The sequence below is a fragment of the Mauremys reevesii genome, linkage group 7, assembly GCF_016161935.1.
Source record: "Mauremys reevesii isolate NIE-2019 linkage group 7, ASM1616193v1, whole genome shotgun sequence".
Taxonomy (NCBI): Eukaryota; Metazoa; Chordata; order Testudines; family Geoemydidae; genus Mauremys; species Mauremys reevesii.
Window position 1 is genome coordinate 90,437,229 of NC_052629.1, and position 27,018 is coordinate 90,464,246.

Consider the following 27,018-nt stretch of genomic DNA (forward strand, 5'->3'; position numbering starts at 1 on the left):
TAAGACTATTGCCTGGAAATACAAGGATGTACATCAGGGAATTTACAGCATCTCTTTGTTAGGAGGTTCAACAAAATAACACTGGGAATTGAAGGTGTAAGTCAAGAAAAACAGTGCAATAAGAATAATATGTTAGCAGTGCATATTATTTGGTTCACGTAATATGAACTTACTATCTTTCATGCTCCCACTGGGTAAAGATAATGGACATACTGATTATTAATCATCAGGTCTAATTTTTAAAAAGGATTTGGGGAAACAGTTTTATAAAACAATTATACAAAAATGTCAATTTATCTGTCTCCCCTGTGCATTTCTAAATGGACCCAAAACTAAAGGACAGATATTTTATTAAGAGTGTTATTGACACTGTTCATAAAGAATTCCCCACTCCTTTTTCAGCTGTTAGATTTTTTTCTCCCTTTTTCCTCCATTTACTACTCCCTAAATCCTCCTCGTTGTCATCTGCCCAGGGGAAGTAATCCCAAAAGACACAAAGTATTGCATTAAACCTGCCCCTCGCACAAAGATTTACTTAATCCAGAACAATGTCTGCTGCAATGATTGTTTCTGGTAACTCCCTCCCAGTGAATGCCACTTCACACACCAGCCACATGATGCCCTGTGCTAAAATAAGGTTGCAGAGCAGTAGGGAAAAGGCAAAACCAGAAACTGTATCCGAGTGATGATACAGACTGGGAAACTGTGTGCAAGCCAATCCATGATTATTTGAATGGCACTGGAGTTAGGACTCAGTACCACCCAGTGCTCTTATGCCTGTGATGAGGAGAGTGAAGGGACAGGGACGTTTTAGAAGGATTTTACTGTATTCTTTAGGAACCCATACTCATTCAACCACTTTACTTACAGTAATTCACATGCTTTGAAAACACCAGGAGATTAAATAGCCATGGGGCCCTTTAGTTTGAATTATTTCAAACAGAATGGACAGCTTTCAATTACTTTCTGGTTCAAATAAGGTTAGGCACAGCACCAGCTGCAAAACACATGTCCTCTCACAGACCAACTCAAAAGGCAGGCTTTCTTGAAAACAATCATCAGCTTTTTCTTTTAAGAGAAAGTGATTCTGCCCCAGATTAACCAAACGAAGCATGCATCTTTGATGCATTCTTTAATGTGTAACTGTATGACAAGGAGCAGAAGTGCCCCTTTAATATCTAATGTTAATGGTGCCAACATTTTTTCTAGATTAAATACAGTGATCAAAGTAAAATGGAAGGTACTGCAAAGATTTACATGAAAGCACCTTCTGATGTTTACACACGTGCTCTTCGTGGAATGCTGAGCAAGGGAAAAACCACAGGAATCCAGATGCAACCATCAGCACCACTCATTAAAAAGTGGTATATAACCAGCACAAAAGGCAAAACCTCCCTTCAGCATAGGATGGGGTTTTACAGGAATTAGTGTGTTTTTTCATATGTGCACACACAGACACATGCGCATGCGTGCACACACACAAACAATGTGAGTGAGAATGCACGGTGTTTAATGTCGGAAGCTTTCAAGTACCTCATGTTTGTAGGGAGGGGAAAACTATCCTTTATTTTCTCTGATACTATGTGTGAGGTTTGGTAAATAATCAATTCATTAGATAAAGCCTTTCCCAGCTTTGTATGATAAATTAAGATTGTATGCTGTGTGCTTGGTGTTTTGTAATAGAAAAGATGTTGAAGTTGCTATTTGTGTTTTATATTGAATGGATATATTAATTTACAGTACCTTAGTGGATCAGTTGAGATGCTGCTTCTTGTTTCCAACGAGGTCCTGAGATAGTAGCAAAAGAATAAAGTTACAAAATATTAAAACAATGATTTGACAAAGTATTAAAAACACAAAAGTCATCAAAAGTTTTAAAGTGTCAGGTTTTTCTTGCCAGGATTATTACTAGTTTTTAATTTACATTTTTATAATGTCAATAACAATGTGCTTTTTAAAAAGAATATGAACTTATTTAGAAAAAATAATTGACAGTTAGTCTCATGTTCATAATGGTATATGTTGAAGAAATGTTTTCAACATAGTTAGGGAGACAAGGTGGGTGAGGTAATATCCAGGGCTGGCGCAACCCATTAGGAGACCTAGGCGGTCGCCTGGGGTGCTAACATTTGGGGGGCTGTGACCACGGTGGTTGGATCTTCGGCCGCCTCTGTCGGGGGCAGCATTTCCGGGGCGGGACCTTCCGCTGCCTAGGGCAGCAAAAAAGCTGGCGGCGCTCCTGGTAATATCTTTTATTGGAAGAGTTCTGTGTGAGCTCAAAAGCTTGTCTCTCTCACCAACAGAAGTTGGTCCAATAAAAGATACTACCTCACCCACCTTGTCTTTCTAATATCATAGGATCAACACGGCTACAACAACACTGCATTAAACATAGTTAGGCATTTTTGTTTTACTAGGCATATTTGTGGTCAGGTCTTAATGTTTTAAAAACATTGCTAGAGGGCATATGAAATATACAGCAAAAACACTTGAAATTCATACAAACGTACATTTACACAAACTTAAATCTTCTGGCTAAGGCTGGATGAAAAAAATACCTTTTTGTAGACTTTTCTTTCTGTTTTTGTCAAAATCTCTCTTGAAAATGTATACCTTTTTAGGAATCCAAAACAAATTTTTTGGTGTTTGGAAACTAAAGTGGTTTCAAAAACTGATTTTTTAAAATACCAAATTAAAAAAACAAAACAGAAATAAAATATTTTTAACCAAAAACATTTTAATCTCTAGGTTTTCCTAAATAAATAAATAGATGAATACATGGAATATATTATTGAAATATATTTTTGTGAATATATTCATTTGCAATGAAAAGCCAGTTTTCTCTGAAAATACTTTTGATGAAAACATTCCAACCAGATCTATTTCGGTGTTTTTTCCATCTGTGTTAGAGGTTAGAGAAGAGGAAGCTTTCATACAGCTCCTACTATTGTTTTATGTACTAGCTGTCAATATATTTTACTTTACTGAGCATTTCAGAACACTGCCCTCTGTTATTCAGCCTTGCATTGGAACTGTCAGCAATGAAAATCAGAGCTCATCCCGGCATCTTTGATATCAGCCTAGCAACTTTGGAATAGAAGGTACTGATATGTACATATGTATATGCTGGAACTGGGCAAAACCCTTGTCAACTTTAAAAATTACACAAATGAACCGCAGACAATCAAAATGTATGCTCCTCTCAGAACTCTTGACTTCTTCCCATATAAAATAATCCGAATTAACCAGTCAAATCACATACGTGGACGTGGAACTTGTTCCTGACCTTAACTTCCTTCCACCAACTTGAAAACTTAATGCTGACATTAAGTCTCCCGACATGAGTAAGTCCCATTATCATTAATTGTCACCGTTCTATAGCTGCTCCATGTGGAAGCCCCATTGACTTCAAAGAGAGCTCTGTGCAGAGAGGAACTACAGAATTATCACAATGATCATATTAATGGAAAAGCAGAGCTGGGTCTGTGTGGTTTACATGTGCACACTGATGGGGGAGTAGTTCCTTTCATCCCCAATATACCCAACCATGCAAAAATAGAACAGCTGCATGCAATAAGGAGACAGGCTAAATTCTTCTATGAGAGCCTCATTAAATTTGACTCTTGTACTCTGCTTTCCTGAGACGTTTGCCTGGACAGATGAGAGAGGAGAATTTTGCCCAGAGGGCGTCCCTGATTAAGTATTTGCTGGCTTTTCTCACATTTGGTCACACTTTTACCATTATTTATTGTTGGAATGGTCACTCTTTAAAATACTTGTCAATTGCATTAGCTAACTAAATAGCTTTACCTCAGTCTTTGCAATATTCTAGGTCTTCCCTACAAGATAGATACAGGAAAGGTTAAGGTTAGTCTGCTGCAAGTATGGAGGTAACCATAGCCATTTATCTAAGTTAAATGAGTATGTTTTTAAGAGTTGCATTTTATATTTACTATTTACCTGGGCTATAGACATGCATGGCACTTGCATTTAATCCATTCTAACATACAATTTGATGTTGGCAGAAAAAACAGAAAGGAAGTCAAATTTTTACAGACTTATTTACCCCAAACACCATAATGACTCCTCCTTCGTGAGAAGATATATATTTGTATTGCTGTAAATTGATTGTACTTTCTCAGTTTTGGTGCTGAGATTAATATGTTTACAGAAATAACTTGTGCTTTATTAGGGAGTGATAGCAGGAAAGGTAGAAGCACTGGGTATACAAAATTCAGCTCTTCAAGAATAGAAGAAAACCATGTTGTCCAAATAGCCTTTAACTACATAACATACATAGCTTTAAAATGCCTTTTAAGTGCTTTTTCCACCCTGTAATTTGTTTGCTTTCAGCACAGTTCAAGATTTGTGAATAGTAATGAATTTTGAGGGGGTGGTTTACATATGTTTGCCTTGTGGCTCTTTGTTAGTTTGACAATTGAAAAGGGTGAATTTAATTTACTAGTAATTTAGTTTATTGCTTAACACAGTCTTCATGTGGAAGTGTCAGCCTGCTCTGTGACCATGACTTTGTCTTACTTTCAACTGAATATTTTAAAATCTGTATTAACTGGTTTTGGCCCTTGTTACTATAAATAAATATTTAACAGACTCTCAGCGTCTTTGTGCAGGGACAATATGTTGTGCATAGTGAAGAGATGGTAATGAGACACTAAGCCACACTGATTAGCCTGCGGCCCCAGTGGAACCTTGATTGTGCAGAATGACATTGAACGTGTTGTGACCTTAGGGACTCGGAACCCAGTCACAGGTAGCGGGAATATAGATTCATTAAAAATAGCATGTTTTCTTTCTAAATTCAGACACAGAGAAAGGTAGACTCTCCAAATAATTAGAAACATAGACTCAGGAGAAAGATTTTAGTGTGGGATGAATTGTTTCCATTCCCCTACTCCACTTTTCTATTAAAGATTTCTATAGTGCAGGGGTAGGCAACCTATGGCACGCATGCCAAAGTCAGCACGTGAGCTGATTTTCAGTGGCACTCACACTGCCTGGGTCCTGGCCACCCGTTCGGGGGGCTCTGCATTTTAATTTAATTTTAAATGAAGCTTCTTAAACATTTTAAAAACCTTATTTACTTTATATACAACAACAGTTTAGTTATATATTATATTATAGACTTATAGGAAGAGGCCTTCTAAAAACATTAAAATGTATGACCTGCACGCAAAACCTTAAATTAGAGTGAATAAATGAAGACTCAGCACACCACTTCTGAAAGGTTGCCAACCCCTGCTATAGTGTTTTGAAAGATTCAAGAACTGTTTCTGGGACTGTGAAGCAATTTGGCTGAAAGAATCAGTCTATACTGGTGAAATGTTCTAGAAATTTCTCACTGCTGCTAACACCAGTTCATTTCCAGAGCTTTAACCACCATATCATCTAACTCTGCTCAGAGCATATCTAATCAATATGGTGCTTATGACAGCAACAGTAGCTGGCAACCTCTCTATGCTACAGCTGCCAATGTTGCTAACACAAATAGTGCTGAACTAGTGTTAGTACTGGTGGGAAATATTTAGAAAACTCCCCTAGTTTAGACAAGGTTTGGTGGGGCTGGATAAGCAAGCAACTAGATGCCCATGGGCATTGTTAATAATAAAGGGTCTGAGCTGACATAGGTAGACCAGGCTGTAACGCCACAAATTCTGTCAACAGCAAACAGGGGAACTTCTCAATAGGGCTCTGAGTGAGAGAGGCTGGAACATCTGGGCGCTGGTAAGTCCCAAACATGTGAAGTAACTTCTTTGAAGAAATAACATTACTGAGATAAAGAATGGATACAGAATCAAAGTAACCCCTTGTGGAAGCTGTGCTACATTCATTTTTCTAGATGAAGGCCTGTAGGACAAAATCTGTATTTAACTGAAGGACAAGATGGACTTGAACAGCAGTTTCAGGCATTTGAATAAACGAGGAAACCAAAAGGAAGACAGCACAAAGAGATGGAAACCTCAGACAGAGTCCTCAGTTGGGATACCAAAGAGCAAAAAGAAAATTGTACATTGTGGCAACTATGAGGAACAATAAGAAGAGAAAGCAAGTCTCAGGGGAGTATCTCAACCACTCCAGTGGTTATTCTGCTCTTGATGAGAAGCAGAAATAGAAGGATAACAGGGCAAAAGACACTAGCCAGTCCAGTGGGCCAGAAGCAAGCACTGAAGAGGAACCAGCAAAAAGAATTGGCCCAATACATAGGTAGCACAAATAAAGAAAACACAACGATGTACTGTCCCTAGGGTTGCCAACTTTCTATTTGCAGAAAACCGAACACCCTTGCCACGCACCCTGCCCTGAGTCCACATCCCTGCCCTGCCCCTTCTCAGAGGCCCTTCCCCCTCCATCCAACCACCACCCCCCGTTGCTCGCCCTCTCCCACCCTCGATCATTCACTCATTTTCACCAGGCTGGAGCAGGGGGTTGGGGTGCAGGCTCTGGCTGGAGGTGTGGGCTCTGGGGTGGGGATGAGGAGTTTGGGGTGCAGGAGGGGGGTAGGCTGGGGGGTGTGGCCGAGGGGTTTGGAGTGTGGGAGGGGGCTCTGGGCTGGGCCAGGGGGTTGGGGTGTAGGAGGAGGTATGGGATCTGGGCTGGAGGTGAGGGCTCCAAAGTGGGGCCAGAAATGAGGGATTCAGGTGCGAGAGGGGGCTCTGGGCTGGGGTAGGGTGTTGGGGCATGGAAGGGGGTGTGGGCTTGGGCAGCGCTTACCTCAGGCAGCTCTTGGAAGTGGCGACATGTCCCTTTCCCTCTTAGGAGCAGGGGCGGCCAGATGGCTCCGCACGCTGCCACCAGCCACAGGCGCTTCCCCATCAGCTCCCATTGGCCATAGTTCCTGGCCAATGGGAGCTGCGGAACTGGTGGTCAGGGTGGGGCGGGGACAGCACGTGGAGCCTCCTTGGCCATGCCTGCGCCTAGGAGTGGGAGGACATGTTGCTGCTTCCAAGAGCCACGTGGAGCTGGGTAGGGAATGTGCCAGCCCTGCCAATTGGACTTTTAACAGCCCAGTCAGTGGTGTTGACCGGAGCTGCCAGGTCCCTTTTCGACCAGGGGTTCCGGTCAAAAACCAGGCACCTGGCAACCCTAACGATCCCCAAGAGCTCAGGATAAAAGATATTACAGTAGGGGGAAGGCTAGTCCAAAGAATGCTAGAGAATTTCCACTTAGTACCTACACAAGAAATAAACTTGAAAACAGTCAGAGCTATTACTAAGCTATTGAATAATCTCCCAAGGGAAGGGGCGAAAGCACCAGTATATGAGATGGTAAAACGGCACTAGAAAGTAGAATATGTGCTGCAGGATCAACTTGCAGTGGCAGGGAAATGGACTAGATATCCCAAGGGTCTTTTTCCATCTTCAGTTTCTAAGGAGTTTGCAAGGGCCTTTTGGGGGGAAGCAGAGGTAGTCTGCACTGGCTTTAGTGGTTAGTCACTGTCAACTAGTCTGGAACACATGCCTGTTTGTGCAGGTCTTTTGCGAAGTGGATCATGTATGCACTGTAACATCCAGGCTGGCACAAAGGCCTGTGTCCAATTAGATTTTTCTGAGCTAACGTGTTCACATGGAGCTTGAAGAACAGGTGCAGCAAGTCGTTACACAGTCTATTCTGAGCCCAAAAGAGTCTTATGAAAACCTGAATTCAGCTAAGCCTTAACTATACCTTTGCTGTGAGCTCATTGTCTTTCTCCATTCACCAGCAGAAAGAAAAGGGGGTATTCGGCCTCCACAGCAAAGTATTACATAGGAGGAAATAATATTCCTGACAGCTATCAAATTAGATGTAACAGCATCGGTCAATTTGTCTTTTAACATTTAAACAAGAGTCAGTCACCATCTTTATCTACTATGCGATATAGTTCCAAAGATTCAGTGGGGACACAAATAGCTTCTTCAAGTGTTGCGCATGGCAACCGACACCAACACCTACTTCCAACCCCCATATTCTTCAATTACGTATTTAAATGTAACTGCTGTATGATAAACCTGTCTGGGCATGTATCTATTAGAGTTTCTAATCCCCAATAAATATGGCGTTCAATATCTATTGCCAAACATTTTATCAAAATCTAAATGATATACTTAGACCCGGGTTTCTCAAACTTCATTAAATCGCGATCCTAAAAAAAATTACTTCATGACCCCGGGAAGGGGGACCGAAGCCTGAGCCCTGCCGCCCAGGGAGGGGTGTGTGTGGGGGGGTGAAGCTTGAGGTCTTCAGCCCTAGGCAGACTGTAACGTGAACCCCAGAGCTAAAGCCAAAGCCTGAGACCTGCTACCCAGAGGTGAAGCTAAAGCCTGAGCCCTGCTGCTCAGGGCTGAAGCCCTTGGGCTTTGGCTTCAGCCCCAGCCCCCAGCAAGTTTAACACCACCTGGGCCACCCCACGACCCACTTTGGGGTCCCAACCCACAGTTTGAGAACCACTGACGTAGACCATTGTTTGTGTGTTTTCAGACTATAAATACAGGCTCACCCACAAGTCTTGTATTCTAGCAACATTACAAAGAAAGTTATTTTTAAATCAAACAATGGGACCAGATAAAAATGGATCCCTATTTGTGCTCTGTCCTGTATAAACATAGAAAAGACAATGCCTTCCCTTGAGAGTCTACAGTCTTAATCTTGCTTTCTTTATCTGTAGTAGTATGAAAGGGATTCACCGAACACCACTGTTGACCTGGTGATGAACACAGTAAGACACAGACACAGCAATATGAGTTAAACGCAGAGGCTGCAACCTTACATAAGTGTTCATTAACAAATTAGTTTGGGGTAATGGCACTCCAAACCACAGACAGCAGAAGAGCTTAACTGTGGATTTCAGCATGACCACAATAGCCACTGATAGAAGCAAATGGGAGGAGGAGGTCATTTCCCCTTACCCACCAGCTAAGGAAAGGGGCTCAGGACACGTGTCTCAGACTCGTATGAGGTATGGGAGAGCCCAAGCTGCATAAGACAGAGACTGTCACTCCCTTTATGCCAAACCAGTGGCCAGGACCAAAGCCTGAATAACTCCCCAGGCTGAGGTTCAGGCTCACAACTGATGCATATGAACCTGCAATCTGCTCTGGAAACCCACTACAGGTTGTGACAACAGCCTGTATCCCCCAGCCAGGCCAGGCATCCTGGATGCTGAGTAAGAAACCCCACAAAGCTGGTTGCCAGTTTTGGTATGTGGGAAAAGCCCTTCCAGACCTCAAGAAAGGCAATTGACCACACAGCTGATCCAAGAGATCCAACACATCTGTCTATGGGATGGAAGAGAGGCAGGAAGTCTGGGTGCCAATTTAGGCTTCCTACACCTGGGAGACTTCCTATACAATGCCAAGGAGCCAATCAGCTCCCTGCATCCCCTGAAATGACCAATAGGACCATAGGGGGAAGGAACAAAGCCTGATCCCACCATTGTCCTCCTCACACTCCTGCCTGAGACAGGGATGGCAGACAGCACATGTGAGGTGTGAATGAACAGCAAGCACTGCAGGAAGGGATGAGATAGAGAATCAGCTGCCACAGACCCCACAACGCAGACTTCTGACTTGTCTTGCCCTATCAAAATCCTGCTGAAGCAAGTGAGATAAGCAATTTAGTACATGATCCACAGCTTTTATCCTCAACCCCTCATAGGTCCCCTCTGCAATACTCTGGAAGTGTCATGGGGACTTAAAGATGCCTTAAGGCAGTAACTTTGGATTCCGCTAACAGAGGGGAATCTTCCAGTGCTACCTGCCCCTGCCGCCCCCCCTTCCCTCACAGAGTAGGGGATGTTCCAGTATGGGCTGGACTGGAGGTTGAACCACAGCTTCACAGCCATTCCACCAGTACCCGGGCCAACCACCGCAGAGTGTTTATGATTTTGTGCAGCTCTTCGGCACCTAGATGAACGTCTCCCTTAAATAAGCTTGTCTCTCCCTCAGTGGGGACTGCCTTCTTAAAGATTCCTTTTCAACACCACGCTGTTTGATCACACAAAGCAGGGTCGAGAAAAAACTAGCTTCCTCCGTTAGAAAGCACTGGAAATCACAAAGCTGTATCGTCAAATTGTTCCGATAACATTTCCTTTTTATTCTGTTTAGGAGACATTTGTGTAATTCAATCTTCTTTGTGATTAGATATCATGATTTTAATGTGTCCCATTACATGACGGTTTTCCTTTAAGCTTTCACTGTAGTCTATAGTGTCACGAGGGGAGAGACTTGTAGGGACTGATCAGCATAAGATAATGGCAAGGGCAAATCTAATAGCCAAGTACTAACCCTGTGCTGTGTTACAAACTTCTTATACTATGTGATGTACCATGAAGAGTATTTCTTTGGTGATCTACGGTGTGTGTGAGGGGATGCTTGGGCTTCTCACTGGGTTTCCACAATTTTGTCTTACTCACATTAGCCACTCAACGAGAATCCATGCATTGGGATGGAGAGACAGCCACACTGAGTTGCAATACACAGTCCTACAGGTGATTTCCTGTCCTACAGCATCAACTCCATTGAGTGACATCGAATTCCTATAGGAAAACACTCCTTTTCTTTCAGAACAGATGGCTGCAGGACTTTGACTGCTTTAAGTGAATGTCTACAGCACTACACACCTTGATGTTGGTACAGGCTACATAATCCTTTGCTTAAGCTACATATCATGGTCAGACACTCTATGGAAGGACAGAAAGATTTTCAATGCCAAAAGAAAACCAATGTTCTTCAAGTAGCAGCTAAAAATCATAATAGGGATCAAGATTCATTTTAGCTGCAACAAACTGACACCTTGATCCTGCTTAAAAATAAAGATCTTTAAAGATATCACTTCTTGTCTAGCAAGTGAAACATATTTGAAACAATAAATAAGATACAAAGTTATGCTGTCTCCAAAATGGTAATAGCTTGGGGAAAACAGCTGACAGCCTCTACAACATTTTTGATTTGCAATACTCCTTAAATCTGGGAGCAGTATAATATACAATCAGTTTAATGCAGAGGAAAGGAACGGTGGCCTAAGATATTAAATGTTTAGAACATTGTACAGGATATTGCTCAATGAATAACTGTTGTCACACAATCTCTTCAATGCAGATAGGAATTTCTATTAAACAGTCAACATATAATGTACTGTAGAAGAAATGGAACTCACTTACAGCGAGCTTTGATGGTGTGATATTCCACTGAGTGAATTATTAAAAAGATTGAAAGTCCCAGATTATTTCACTGCACTGCAATGTGCAACTCACAACTAGTGATAACAGTTTTTATTTCAGTAGCACCTTGCTGATGAGAATCTCTAAGAATTTGCCTACATTAAAGGATTCAGCCTCAAAATGGGCCCAGTATTACTATCCCCATTGTACAGGTGAGGATCAGAAAGCTTAATTCTCTAACTCAATGGCAAATTTTTCAATGGAAGAAAGATTATGCTCTCTCTCTCTCTCTCTCTCTCTCACACACACACACACACACTTACTTGATGCCACAAAGAAGTGATATAGTAGAGCCGGGAACAGAACCCAGGTCTTCTGACTCCCAATATTGTGGTTTGGGCACAAAATCATCCTTCCATATTTTGATTTTCATTTTTAATAAATCTCCAGGTATTTTGCCTAATTCATGTCACTAGCCTGCACTCTTCCAAATAGTCTTGATGAAGTCAGTGGGAATACTCGTATGGGGTAATGCTTTCTAGCACTATTGAGAGTCACAGAGTTGGAGCCATAATAAGAACATTTTGTAAGGAAAATAATTATTACAATACAGGGCTCCAATATACGAACATAATAGCCAAATTCTTGCCTGTTATAACTCCAGGCAACTTCAGTGGAGACACAGTAGGGACCATTTTGGCTCATTATGCCTTAGTACATGCAAAAACATGAACTTTCTGTGAGTAACTTCCATTAGCATTAATGGCATTCCAGGATGTCTCGCTTCTCACCCACAGAATGAGAAATATCCATGTGTTTTCCAACCCATTCCTAACCACAGAGAAAAATGCAACACATAAAATGCTCTAGTTCTTAAACAGTGTCGTGTCTGTTTTTATAACTTTGCTTTTCCACAAGACATAATGGGCTATGTTCTGTCCTCTGTACATTCATATTTATTTCCTCAATTGTTTAAAGGAATCTCTGTCCTGAAGGCACTTGTGCAATTACTTAGCATACAAAACCAAGGATAGAAATCAAAACAGGTAATACCTTTGCTATATAGCTAACCCCCAGCTCCCAAAATATAACCTCCCACATTCTACCCTTCAATCCATCCCCTTAACTAATGAAGTGGGCCTTGGTTTTACCTGCATATCTGCCAAACCTCCTGGGGGACAAGATTCAGAGTCAAGGTCCTCTCCCAAAATATGCCCTGCCACCAGCCAATTCCAATTTGAAACCAGAGAGCTGTTAACTAGGGTGCTTCCTCTGACCGCAACTGCAGTAGTGCCCTATGAGGATACAGGCAGTCTGTCTGATTAGTCATTTAACAAAAGAATATGGAGTTGACAGTCACAAACAAGCACAGAGTTTGGTTCAAACTATTAACTCCTCCCCCATTTCGTGTATGCTAAGTTAAAATCAAACCCATAAACTAATGGGAAACCCAAGCAGATGTGGGTGTGAGCAGTGGTGTGATATCTGGTCTGGATGAAGCTCCATTTAACTGGTGAGCAGCTGTATCCTGCACTAATATAAAAAGTATCAGTAACTGTACGTTTCTTAAAGTTCCTAAAGTCTATTCCCCTTGCAGCAACGCATGTGATCTAATTAAAAGAAGGAAGCTCCTTCAAGGATCTCCCAGAAACAAAGGAGCAGGGCTCTTCTATCCCATCTACCTGTGCTAGAGATTACAGACATGTCATCATAATCTCATTAACAATGATATCCAGGGCCGGCTACAGGCACCAGCCGACCAAGCACGTGCTTGGGGCGGCACCCTGGGGCGGGGCGGCGTTCGTTTTTTTTTTTTTTAGTTCATTGGGGCAGCACTGGAGGGTTTTTTTTTGTTTTGGCAGTGCGGCGCTTGGGGGGATGGGGCTTTGGGCGGTGCGGCGCTCAGGGGGGTGGGACTTGGGGCGGTGTGGCGCTTGGGGGGCGGGACTTGGGGCGGTGCAGTGCTCTGAGGGGGGCGGGGCTTTGGGCGGCGTGACGCTCGGGGGAGCGGGGCTTCAGGCGGTGTGGTGCTCAGGGGGGCGGGGGTTTCAGCAACAGTGTTGGGGGTGTTGACGGCGCGGCGCTCACGGGGGGGGTATGGCGGGGCGGCACTTTTTTTTTTGCTTGGGGCAGCAAAAAAGTTAGAGCTGGCCCTGATGGTATCGAAGGCAGATGATAGATCTAAAAAAAAAGCATGCATGTGTAATCTTCATCCTTCACCAGGATGAGATCATTATAACCAAAGCAATTAGAAAACTGGACTACATTGATTTCATTGGGGTTGCACAGGTGTAAATAGGAGACAACTGGGGAAGATTTTTTAAAATATGGGCTAGATTCATAGCTGGTGTAAACTGGCATCAGTTGTATCGAAGTCAACAGAACTACATAAGTTTACAGCTGAGGATGTAGTCCATATACTTCTAAACTGCTTTTCTGTCACACTAATGCTATCTACTAATTAGACTCAAATGCCTATACAATGAAGATATTATTGAACTTTAAATGCTTCTCTTAAAAATGGTCTCTCTATTTTTCTCTTTTCTAATCTACACTACATAGTTCAGTGGCTCAGGTCGCAGTCCAGGAAAGCACATAAGCACGTGCTTAATTGCTGTTGACAATAGGGAAACTTTCCTGAACTTGACCTAGTAGAGACCTGAAGATTCCACAGAGTTCTGCCAGGAATGTGCATGTACAAGAGGGGGAGACTCTCTCAAAAGACTGTTGTGTTGCCAGTGGTAAATCACATCATGCTTTGCAACCCTTAGACATGCTTGTCAAACTTGCTAATGATTCAAAGAGCAGATTATATGGGCCTATCCCAGCTAGCTGATTGTGGGGGGAAATGCTGATTTATTAGAATATTTTTCTGGCTTTCTATCTACCATGTAACAAATGACTAAGAGCCCTGAAGGGGTTTCACCTCAGAGGAAAGAATAAACCAAAGAAAAACAAAGGTCTAGGAAGTCTTTGAATGTACTTTCTATCTGACATGCCAGAAATTTATGTAATTTATGTTGGGCTGTGTGCAAACTAAATGCTTCCTTTCCTTTCTGTTCCTCCGCTTTAGGGATGAGCGCTACATGTCACAAGGTTCTAGGATTCCATCAGCTCAGGAGTACTGGAAAGGCTGCAATGTGATTATATGAGTGCACTGAACTAGTCATCCTTCTGTCATGCCTTCCAGACTGAGAGTTACAATCCTGGTACTCTGATTAGATTTCAGATTTATATTATAAGCAATAAGGTGAGAAGCCAAGTTATTCTAGCAAGACCATAAAGTAATCACATAATATTTAGATTGAGAACTACTGTTGTGTTCAGACACCCAGTAAAGAGCATAGAGGTGGCTTTACCATATTGAGAGGACTGCCGACTGGTGAGCCTGTACATTTTCTACACAGAATGGGCAAAATTACATCAGGGTACCAGAATTTGATTAATTATAAAGAAAGCTGTGGCCTTCATCCTCAACTCAGTAACTGTGAGCAATTAATGTTAGGGCAATAAGGAAAATAAGCTATTTAAGAAAAGCTCTAGTTTGAACTTTGTGGTAAAATCTCCTGCAAGAAAGGATTTCACTAGACGCCTTAGAGGAAATAAGATGGCCTGCTCTTCAGTAGTTTTATTTTTTTAATCACATCCCGAAGTGTCAATAACTCTGCCAACCAAGGCTTTTCACCCACAGAAGGGCTGGCAGCCATATTTTCAAAAGAGTTCACCAATTTTGTGCCTCAGTATTTGGGTGTTCAACTTGAGACCCCTAGCATCAGATTCACTAAGGGTACATCTACACTGCAGTTGGGAACTTACTTCCCAGCATGGGTCAACAGACAAGCACTAGTTCTGTTTGACCTACCTGAACCCTCATGGTATGTACACAGGCAGCTACCCTGTGCCACCATCCTTGCTACTCCCGGCTACACTGCTATTTTTAGTGCCCTAGCTTGAGCACAGCTACCATGTGCAGAAGCTCCTAGCTGCAATGCAGAGATACCCAAAGATGCTGCAAGTCCTCTGTGCCTCTGAAAATCAGGCATAAAGGGATTGTCTACACAGCAAAAGCTGTGCAAGGGTGAGCTTAGCTGAGCTAGTTGGAATCCAGGTACTGCACAGTGCAGAGTTCAAAGCAGGCTAGAGAGCTAAGAACGTACCCAGGTCTGTGCTGGGCTTGTGCTATCTGCACTGAAGCCTGCACTGTGATGTCTTCATTGTTATTGTTACCAGCACTAGCTGGATTCAAGCTAGCTTGAGTAGGCTAGCCCGGGCACAACTTTAGCTGCGTAAAAGCAACAAAGAATCCTGTGGCACCTTATAGACTAACAGACATTTTGGAGCATGAGCTTTCCTGGGTGAATACCCACTTCGTCGGATGCATATGCATCCGAAGAAGTGGGTATTCACCCACGAAAGCTCATGCTGCAAAACGTCTGTTAGTCTATAAGGTGCCACAGGATTCTTTGTTGCTTTTACAGATCCAGACTAACACGGCTAGCCCTCTGATATTTAGCTGCGTAGACATGCCCAAAGTGTCCTAGAGTAGACACCCAACAACTGATGCAAAATCTTCTGAAAATCTGGTCCTTACTGACTATCCAGATCAATGCCATTCAAGATGGCAGTTCACCATAAGAACTAGCCCGTTCATATTAAAATACAGTGTTTAGCAAACCTCATTACTTGAAAAGCATTTTTATTACCCCAGAATAACTACATACAAATCTGCTGCTTGTTGCCAACTCTTACTGCCAGTCCAAGCTCTCCTGATTTCTTTGCTGATTTCTTTATTTAGGAACCATAAAACAAAATTTACCCATATAACATACCAGGGGAATTTATTTATGTTTCCAAAAAAGGAAGAGAGAATGCACTGCTGATGTATGGCATCCAATTGTATATAATTTAATTTACAGACATTAAACGTTTCTAGAACTACTGTGTTTAATCTTTCATGAGGCAAGCGTCCAGGATGGTAATGTAATCTGAGAATTGAAATGTTTGAAAATGCCTTGTTTAACAATATGGCTAGATATTTCTCAATGTTGTGGTGCGTTAGATACATCCTAGAACAAGGCCAGGGGGCAGATCTTCAGTTTGGATTTAATTCCACTAAATTTTACAATTATCTGAATATATAATTGTATGGCTGCATGAGCTACAAAAAGGGTATTCACAGATGTTTATCGGAACGCAAAAAAAAAAGTCTAATTTAGTCACAGCCTGTATTTTTAACCATAATTTGGTTAGGCTTTAATAATTACATATAAAACATTACTGCTGTACCCACAGAAATGTGCTAAGGCACACAATTTTAAATGAATAAATATGTTACTGGGATATCATAAGAGAATAATTCCTAATTCATGGCTGACTCTCCCACTATGTATGTACCAAGTTTAAGATGGTCTCTTTTCCATAATACATAAGGATGTTTACTACAGTCAGAACAGGATAAACTATTTACAGAAATATTGGATTGGAGCATTTTAACCCTTTTTCTGTTTATAAATCATCTGTGAACAGACTTTGTTGTTTATCAAAAAGAACGAGGAGTACTTGTGGCACCTTAGAGACTAACACATTTATTTGGGCATAAGCTTTCGTGTGCTAAAACCCACTTCATCGGATGCATGCAGTGGAAAATACAGTAGGAAGATATATATACACAGAGAACATGAAAAAATGGGTGTTGCTATACCAACTCTAATGAGACTAATCAATTAAGGTGGGCTATTATCAGCAGGAGAAAAAAACTTTTGCAGTGATAATCAGGATGGCCCATTTCAAAAAGTTGACAAGAAGGTGTGAGTAACAGTAGGGGAAAAATTAGCATGGGGAAATAGTTTTTACTTTGCATAATGACCACTATTTGAAAGCACTTGAACACTTTATGCTTATGGGGTTTTTGTGTGAAGAATATAGTTTGAGAGGAGGTCGTCTTTGACTAGGCAGTATTCTTGGCATGTGACTGATCACCTAAGTCACATGATATTACTTTTGCTAAACAGTAGAGGACAACCAGAGAGATTTCAGAATGGCTGCATAACCACTTTCAGTACAAACCCTCACACAAACTTCTGCTTTTTACAAATATTCTTACATGCATGTGCGCATACACAAAGTCACTTATTATATGAATGATCATAGAAAATTAATATAAAGTAGAAATGAGTAAAGCTGAAGTGGATTTGTGGTTTTACTCAAACAAAAGTTTGTTAACACTTTCTAGCAGTGTATTCCCAGCCACAGCTGCACTGCCATTACTCTTACATGCAGCTCCACAAACACACAATATAGCACAAATGTGACTGACAATGAAATGGAGATAAAAGGAGGAAGAGAAGTCTGAGACAGCAGCGCAGCCTGTCTCCCAGAGCTCCATTACATTATCTCCTGAGAGCATGGCACAATTTCCTTCTGACTGAATCCTTTAAAAATGTCATTAGAGTGTGGAGATTTCTGCAGGAGTATCTCCCGCAGATCTACATTCACAAACACTATAGCTACTGACAGCAGAAAGAACCAGTCAGCTCAAATACATTTATGGCTAACCCTGCTATTGAGTGGTGCACAGCTGCACTATCATAGCGGTACCACAGAGAATTACCTTCCCTGCTCCCAGCTCATTCCAGCAAGTAGTAATCTGCTACTGAACTATACCTGTAGCAGATACATTTCAACCTCCCAGATGAACTCTGCTGGTCAGCCTTTGGGTGCATGAAACCAAGGCTCTGCCTATTTCCCACCTTTCTCCATCCACTCCCTGCTCTCCTCCATAAGGCACCGTGTAGAGAGCCATTAGCATGCTGCACCTGCTCACTCCCACATGCTTGGACCTAAGCTCTTTAGAGACTGTGCAGGGGCATAGAGGGGATTTTATTCCCCTTTAGATCCCTATGCACACATTCAAACAGACAGCATGGAGCCACAGTCTGGGCCATATAATCTAATTTTTCACAGGCCATCACAACACTGTTTTGGATCTGCAGGAGCAGCAGTAACCCAAGTCCCAAATTCACATAGTTTTCAATCAGTTCCTATAGATTCAGTGGTTACAGTCAAACACTGTCAACTGTTTATCTGCATGCCAACAAATAACAAAATCAGTCTAATTTGATTAATATTTGAGATGAAGTCAGACTACTAAGTATGTTTACCATGGACCAATGCAAACAGGCCCTTTATTTCCCAGGAAGACACTTCCTGTATATAAACTGCTAAGTGGGTTTAAAGAACTACGTACACAGTACTTGAATATTACGATTAATGTGCCGTTTCTTGTTACATTAATGTGCTTTATCAGTCAGTCATAAGACGAAACTTCCCTTAAATACTGGACACAGAAACTTGTGAAGAGCACACATACTGTAAATATTTTAATAGCTTCCCACCTATATTTCGCTACAAACCCTCTGGACTGCCAATGGGGTTAGAATTCTGAAAGCAGCTTTGTTTGCTGGAAGAAGAGGATTAACAACTGGTAAATCAAACAACATGCAACCAGCAAACTTTTATAGAACCTGAAAACAAATACAACTGGTTCTACATCAGCATGTCTGCTGCAAAATAGATTCATAGATTCCAAGGCCAGAAAGGACCATTGTGATCATCTAGTATGACCTCCTGTATAACACAGGCCATAGACCTTCTCCAAAATAATTCCTAGAGCAGATCTTTTAGAAAAACATCCATTCTTGATTTAAAAATTGTCAGTGATGGAGACTCCACCACAACCCTTAGTAAATTGTTCCAGTGGTTAATTACCCTCACTGTCAAAAGTTTATGCCTTATTTCGAGTCTGAATTTGTCTAGCTTCAACTTCCAGCCATTGGATTGTGTTATATGCTAGATTGAAGAGCCCTTTATTAAATTATTAAATATTTGTTCCCCATGTAGATACTTATAGACTGTAACCACCACATTCTGCACCAGAGATGCCTGCCTGCTACCTGCTGTAGACCACACACAGAGTTTGGAGCACGTTTGCATCAGGAGTATATTTTCTTCCTGCTATTTTTAGCTCAAAACAGGGAAAACAGATAGTTATAGTGAAGCAGTGAAATTGTCTAGAAAAAAAGAATTGTTCCTTATTTTTCAAACCTCCCATCCCAGGCAGGTTTCAGCATGGCTGCCATTCTCTTTAATTTCACATTTGTTACTCAGGCTTTAATTCTTTGGCATTAGAAAGTTAAGTGCCATAACAAAGATCAGACAGATGATCAGTCAAACCTCACAATACAGCATTTGGCTGGAGCAGCCACCACTTTCATCTTTGCTTCTAGCCACAACAAGTCTGAATTGTTTGTATAGAACAAGACGTTTTCCAACCCAAGAGTGTGGTAGGAGGCACCTTGTTTACATGGAGACTCTATTTACAATAAAAGCATTTGTTTTGCCACCATAACAGCCCAGCCAAGGTTCTCAATGGCAAAATTAATGTAAGACTTTTAGAAGACAGAACCCATTTACTGGTTGTGAAAGACAAGCGACTAATGAAACGTGAAACTAAAGCACGGGAGCAGGTAGACTGGTTTGAAGTACAGTGACAGGTTCCTATTGTTTCACTTGCGTAACTAAACCTCTGCTTTCATTGTTGTTCTTTGTTCATCCCTGAGCCTCTGATGAAAATGTTAAATGATTTGAATAATGCACAGTCTGTGATACTTCATTATTTTAAAAATAGGCTGCTTTTACGCCTTGAAGCATTAAACTGATACAATTTAACTCACTGGTTTACAGAGAAGAAAAAGGCCACTACTGCTATCTAGTCTGCTGTTCACTTTTAATCTGGAACACAGCAATTTCTTTGCAACAGTAAAAAAAAAACACCCCCCCCCAAAAAAAACCCCAGTAAATTAAATACTGTTTCATTGATATCCAATGACTTGTTAAAAGGATTTTAAAAATATTTTTTGTGAAAGTTATGATTAAAATAGAAGATGTGTATATGTGGACTTTGGAAAAGCCAAACTCATTTGAGGAGAAGCTTTGTTTACCACAGTAGCGATTTTGTCAATTTCATGGCCAGATGATATCGACAGGCCTCAGCTGACATCTCACAGATTAACAAAGAACAAAGCAGAGGGAAATTGCTTTAATCAGACACTGCGTGGCCAGCAAGCAAGCAAACTTATTTGTCAGAAACATCTGCTGCATCCAAGAGAATACACAATGTGCTAGCCACCCATTCTCTCTCCAATGTTACAAATACGTTACCTGCTTAACACAGATATTGTGGGATTTAAATGGATGAAATTATTTTAAAGTGACCTTTCTGGAGCAAGCATAATTTTCTGTTACAGCAGCACCTACTATGATCTTATGATGAAGGGTCAGTTACTGTGTCTGTGTCACACTTTTTCCTGGGACACTTTTTCATCCAAGGTGACAGCGAATAAGCTCAGTTTTCAGGCCTACAGCTGCTCAAGGGAAGGGGTCTGAGTGACTGCTTGGAAATGGTCCCAGGAGTGGGGGACGGAAAGGGGAAAGAGGAGAGCGAATTTCTCTGAGAAGACTGAGCTCTACACTCAGGGGTCATAGATGTGGTTGATTTTATCTGCTTTATTGAATGGGTGCATCAGCTAAAAAATGTTTAAGACCACAAAATACATGTGGATAACAAATACCATAATGTGATTGGAAACCACCCAAAATACAGTACACAAACATTAGAAATTAGAAAAAAATAGAATTAAAATACAGCCACGTCTTCCCTAAAAGGCCTCGTAAAACCTTTCTTTTTGTGCATAGATTGTTTTCACCTGCAATAACGGAATCAGAATCCATCTAAGCAAATGGCATTTGCACATGCATGTTGGGCATTTGGACTTCTAACTACCAAACCTGTCCTTGTAAATACCATCTGCACATTCAGTCTCTGCCTTTTGTGAACACAAATGATTGTGTGTACAGAAACGTCAATTTACTTTAGGTTGAGCTCATATAATCAAATAAATGCTCCATTATTTTATGTCTTGTTCTCTCCTGCTCTACTCAGCTGTCAGATTTTATACCTTTGTTTTTTCTTTTTTTTAATCTCTGTCCCCACCATGGCATCTGTCGGTGTTGCAGATGCATTTGGGATTTTCAAAGAAAATGTACATGATATATCAATAAAAGCATCAGCAATAGGGCTGACATACAAGGGGACAGTGTCCCTTTTTGAAATGTGCCACGTGTCTTCAGTTAGGCGCCTACTCCAACACCCACTTAAATCTATGGAAGATTCTCATTGGACTTCCTGAAGAGGAAGGATGGACCAGTGGTTAGGGTGCTACCCTGGGATTTGGAAGACCTAGATTGAATTCCCTGCTCTGCCACAGACTTCCTATGTGACCATTTAGGCCCAGATTTTAACAGTATTTAGGCGTTGTTGCGCTCAGCATCACAACACACAACTGATTTAGGAGCCTAAACCTTATGTTCGAAAGGGATTTAGGTGCCTAAACGCCATTGGCAGTTGCTATAAGTACCAAAGGCAGAGATTGACTTCAATGGGAGTTGGATCAGACTCCCAGAAGTTTCCTGTGATCATTGATGCTTTTCTTCAGTAGGATCCCTTTTACCATGTGGTTTTTAACAGAGACATCCCTTAATGAATAGCCACCACACATTTTGCCATGAGCCTTTACCATAAAAGATGGAGGAAAACAAATGAATAGATGCCCCATTTTCCTTCAGTCGTTATCCTTCCCCACTGCCTAGGGCAATAACCTAAAGAGTAATCTCCTATAGAGATTTTCATTTAAGAATCTCAAAGCTATTTCAAGGATTGGTAAATATTATCATTCCCTATGTTACGCATGAGGAAACTGAAGAGCAGGATGATTAAGTGACTCATCCAAAGTTACCCAGTGGTGGAATGGGGAGGATAAATTTAGCTCAGGCATAAACTGCCACAACTCCCATTAACTTCATTAGAAGTTGTGCTTACTTATGTCCCTCATAAATTTGATCATAGGTCTCCTGCTTCTCAGTTGCTGTACCCATCACAGCATGCTGCCTTCCTCTGATATCTGCTAAGGATACTTCCCCTTCCCCCAGAACAGCTGATTAAAATGAGTCTGGAACTTTAAGATCAACCTGTACACCAACAGAGGTAGGAACTTCAGTTCAGAGCAGAGGTTGAGTCTGTATTTTTGTCAGCGACCAGAAAAAACAAGTTTCTAATATGACTCAGCTAAACAGGGTTGTTATTGTGTTAGATGATTCAGACTTTCTTTGCAGCTGTGTCTGCTTACAGATTTCCCCACTCAAACAACAGTACTTGCTGTACTGGTGGCAATGCCCGTTTTGCGTTTTTTGGAGTATCCACAGATCGACTGAATCTGCCAGACATTCTTAAAGCTGCTTGTAAGGGAGACAAAGTTAACAGGGACAAATCACTTGTAAATGAGGGCCTGATTCTCCTTTGATTTATGACCATGTACATGAGAAATAGCTCCACTGGAGTAAATGGAGTTATGCTGGGGGTCCAAAATATTTGTTTCATATCTTGTTGCTGTTTCTACCCCAGAAGAATATGCTCATTGCAGTTTTCAAAGAAGATTCCATGTAAGTATTTTGTACGGTTATCAATTTAATGAGTCAGAAGCACTTTCCTAAGGATAAATTCTATGTTAACTTAATAGGGGAAAGAGCCATATAGAGCTGGCTAACAATGAAAACTGTCAAGACTGCAAAAAGCATATAGTCAATAATATTAATAAACTAACACAGAGTGTTAGCATTCAGCAAAGAAAAGTTTATGGAGCACAGTGGAAAACACATGCACATTTTATCAGTTTATATGCCACTCCTTCTCTGTCGCCACATAAATAGCAAGTAATAAGTGCATAAAGGTGCAGGTTAACATACACTAATTCCTTTATCTGTGATTCATGCTCTCAAAAGACAGTAAAGCACGATGAGCAAATACCATGAAAGCTTTGAAATGCACTGCCCCAGAGCTCCCTCTAGCAACCATTTGCAGGAATCTTAGTGTCATGTAAAATCTGTCTCTGTTGCTCATAAAAATATTCTTGATTAGAATACTCATAATATCCACACATCTAAGAGCAAATAAAAGGTGCATTTTGTATTTCTATTACAGTGATTCATAGTATTTTTCATGCCCTAGTGTTTCTATACTTTGCAAAATTATATTTCCTAAACAATTTAAGCATTTGTAATGAAAAGATTAAAAGCAATGGTTAAGCGTGACTCACCAAAATGAGCATTTGAATGTAATATGAGCATGAAGCATTAAATAGCAATTTTCAAAACAATGAACAACTGAACTAAATGTACATCTGTTTAATCTGTGTCTACACTGGAATGACAATGTCATATGTCATCAACACACTCCACAGCTTTAATCAACGGGGTTTACGTAGCTTGAAAGCTCTTTAGGACAGGGACTTTCTGTGTGCAATGTGGGTATACAGGGCTTAGAACAATCAGGCCCCAATCCCTGACTGGGACTTCTAAGAACTACTTCAATACAAATAGTGATGATAATAATTTACATTTTAATTGGCACGTATTTGAATTACAGGTCATTTCCACGTATCTGTTTCATGTAAGGACCTTTCTCACCACAATGAAATTGAACCACTTATCTTTTGTGAACCTTGAGTTAGTTAAGATCTTGGGAAAATTTTAATATGTTGATCTGAAGGTGTAATGACACCTATACGGAACTGTTTCTGCAAACAACCTCTCCATTTTAATAACTTTCCAGTGACTTAATTCTTTTACTCATATTGTAGATAGTTATATAATATTTAGATTTTCCTAATAATGAAAGTTATTTTAAGATACAATCTACTTTTGGAACATAGCTTCTTCAATTTGTCATGGTTTGAACTGCTCTGCTCCATCTAGTGGCATATAAAGTCCATGTTGTTCAAATATTCAGTACAAATATGTAAATCATTTTGAGTCGCTAAATAGAATAGGATGTCCTACAGTCAGAGAAATAGAACGTTAACTTCATATCTGCAGAAGGCAAATGAAAGTAAGCATTAGTTGCAATGCATGCAAAGTACTGAAGGCTGTAATGTATGTACATTGTAACCAAAACCATCCAAAAAAGAAACATGACTAAAAACTTAATATGATCACAAAAGAAGCCCCTGGATTCAAAATGGAAAAATAAAAATGAGCAAGATCTTAATCAATACCAATTTGCAAGTGCCTAATAAAACATTTTCTATGTGAAACCACCCAAGCAGCAGCTCTTCTCCAACCTTTAACGCAGGGGCACTCTGGAATGCATTCACACAAAATAAGTGAATAAAGCATGAGAACAGCAGCTAAACGATTTTTCCCCAGCCTTCCATATCAAAGATGTATGTGTTATGGTCCATTTGTTGAACAAGTCATTCATGCACAACTAGAGGCATCCTCCACACTCCCAACTATGGAACGTATATAGAAATCAGCAGAAAAGGGAAAGACACTTTTCAGAGCAGCTCTTCCCTTCCATTTTATGACAATGTGCACCGATTAGGTCATCTGCTTAAAACTTGGATGAGGTAACTAGAAAAGAATTCTACCCAGTTCCAGTGCTGAAGCCTGAGATATACAGCATGTTTTATTTAGCTAGCTATTATTTATTTAAAAAGGAAAATGTGCACTTCTGCATATCTGACTTTCACTGCATCGGTGGAGGTCAGCTTTTCTGGTGCAGAACAATGCATGGTTTGAAGATAGCATTGTTACTGACTTGAGAGTTCTGTATGCCAACAATTTCTGAGGACACAAATTTTGCTTTTAACTGGAAAGGGCAAAATGCAGACAACACCAAGTGATCGTATTCTCTTTGCCACAGACAATAGCACAGATCTGCCTTTTCTCATGAGAGTTAGTATTAATTGTAACTACATTCAAGATGATGCTTTCTCTTCGTTGCAAAAGGACTCACACCCAGAATGAATGTTTTTGGACTTCCATGTACATAAGGCTTTCCTCTATTTTTCTTTAAACAAACAAACAAAATACAGATGAGAAGATCTCACAAATCCCAGCCTGTGGAAGAGAATAATTACTGTGCTTCTGATCAATACACTGAATGGAGAGAGGTAATTATTGTTTACGCTAGTGACAGAGATAAGCAAGTCAAAATAATACAAATCCTACTGTTTCTAGCCAAGTGTAACAAGTCTGTAGGAAATTCCTGCCTAATTAATGGAAGAGATAGAAGGCTAAGAAAATGTCAGTGACATGCAGACATTTTAATGTTCTACTCTGCCTAACACGGTAAACATGTGAACACTGATACGTCTGTATCAAAAAAGGAGAAATCCTTTAAACAACAGTTTCAGCATGCATGATCTGCAAATGCCTCATAGAGAAAGAATGCCCATTAATTCCACTGTAATGCCATATGATTGGGATCCACATGAAATAGATGCATTCAATCCCCAAATGTAGGCTCAAGCCATACAGTGCTCTCAATCTGCACACACAAATTGAGGGTAGTGTAGAACCTCTTACAAATGCACAAAGAGTACCAGGGTTTGCATTCCTTAAGGCCACATTCTTCCCCAGGTATGTGACACACTTATCTGGGGCATGGTCATGAAGTTAAGTAAATGAATAATCTAAAGAGTGGCATGACATGGGGTAACTGGGAGAAAAACTGAGGAGCAGGCAGTCTAAAACTGCTCCAATGAGCAAATTCCTTATTTTCTGTCTGCCAAATTCACAGGCAACTTTTTGGGCCATTCCTGGACTGTGAATTGTGTGTAGTGTGGAATAAGAGAGGAATAGGATGACCCTTATCCTGCCTTGTCTTAGTCTGCTTCCTGCCCTGATCCTACTGGTCCCCAATCCTTTCCATCCCGTCCTTACAGCTACATATAATTAAGAGAAAACATCAACTCTTTGCAAGCCTTTCATCCTGCCCCCCAATTTCTCCTCTAACTCCATTTAAACCACAGGTAGTTCATATCCTTTAGAATTATATCTTGTGGTGTGATAGACCCAACACCAAAGTAACCCCTCTCCCAAGAACAGAGATTTTCTGCTCCCTACTAACCTGATTGGGAACCACATGAAACTGAGATGCATTCAATCCCAAATTGTGGGGTTGCTCTATTAGACGACCTTTATTTCCCAGAATATGTTTCTGGGTTTGGCCCTTTAAGTTCAGCAGAGCCAAAAAGCTGCAGCCCTCAAATGGTCATTTGCAGGTATGGTCTAGTTCCATCCCTCTTTTCCACCTACCAAGTACCTGTTGGGTTTCAGGCATTTGGAGCTCTTGGATGAACATGGACAGTTCACATTCACTGCAGTGGGAGCTACATAACCATCCACAGACGTACCTGGGCCTTTACATGATACTGTATATAGCTTAGAGAAAGATACACTATTCAGCTGGGTGTGTTTATCAGTGCCTAATACAGAATATGACTCTTTCACAAACATATTTAAATATACAATTGGTAGATTTACAGACATTTAAAAAACATTGAGAAATAAAGCTGTTCAAAGCCTAGGCAAATATGGTTCTGCAGCTACAGTACCCATCTGGCAGAATCACTGGAATTCAGACGACACCTACAGTAGTAGAAAAGCAGTTGAACCAAAGTCCCAGGTTCGAACATCCCTAAACACTGGTCACATTCAGATTTGGATCTGAACTATGCAGCTAGAGCCCAAATTTGAAATCTGCATTCAAGACTGTTCCAAAAGGCTTAATACAATACATGTTCCGAGAGAACAAAAATCTATTTGAAAGAAAATAAATCACATTAGCTATCACATCTACTGCCTATAAGAAATCATTATGACTGCATGTGATAACAAAACGCGCAGTACACTTGGAGATTTATGGCACCGTTTATTTTGGTTCAAAATATATTGTGCATTTTACATTT

General features: G+C 40.8%; 1 protein-coding gene across 4 annotated transcripts in view; it reads right to left on the bottom strand.

The window, feature by feature from the left end:
• The window catches only part of IQSEC1 (IQ motif and Sec7 domain ArfGEF 1), a 679,444-nt gene that overhangs the window by 241,346 nt on the left and 411,080 nt on the right, over positions 1–27,018 (bottom strand). For all 4 annotated transcript variants that reach the window (XM_039547792.1, XM_039547791.1, XM_039547793.1 and 1 more), the window contains one exon: positions 1,744–1,788. In XM_039547792.1, the coding sequence (XP_039403726.1) occupies positions 1,744–1,788 (45 nt within the window). Of the gene's footprint in view, positions 1–1,743; positions 1,789–27,018 lie in introns of those variants that run through there.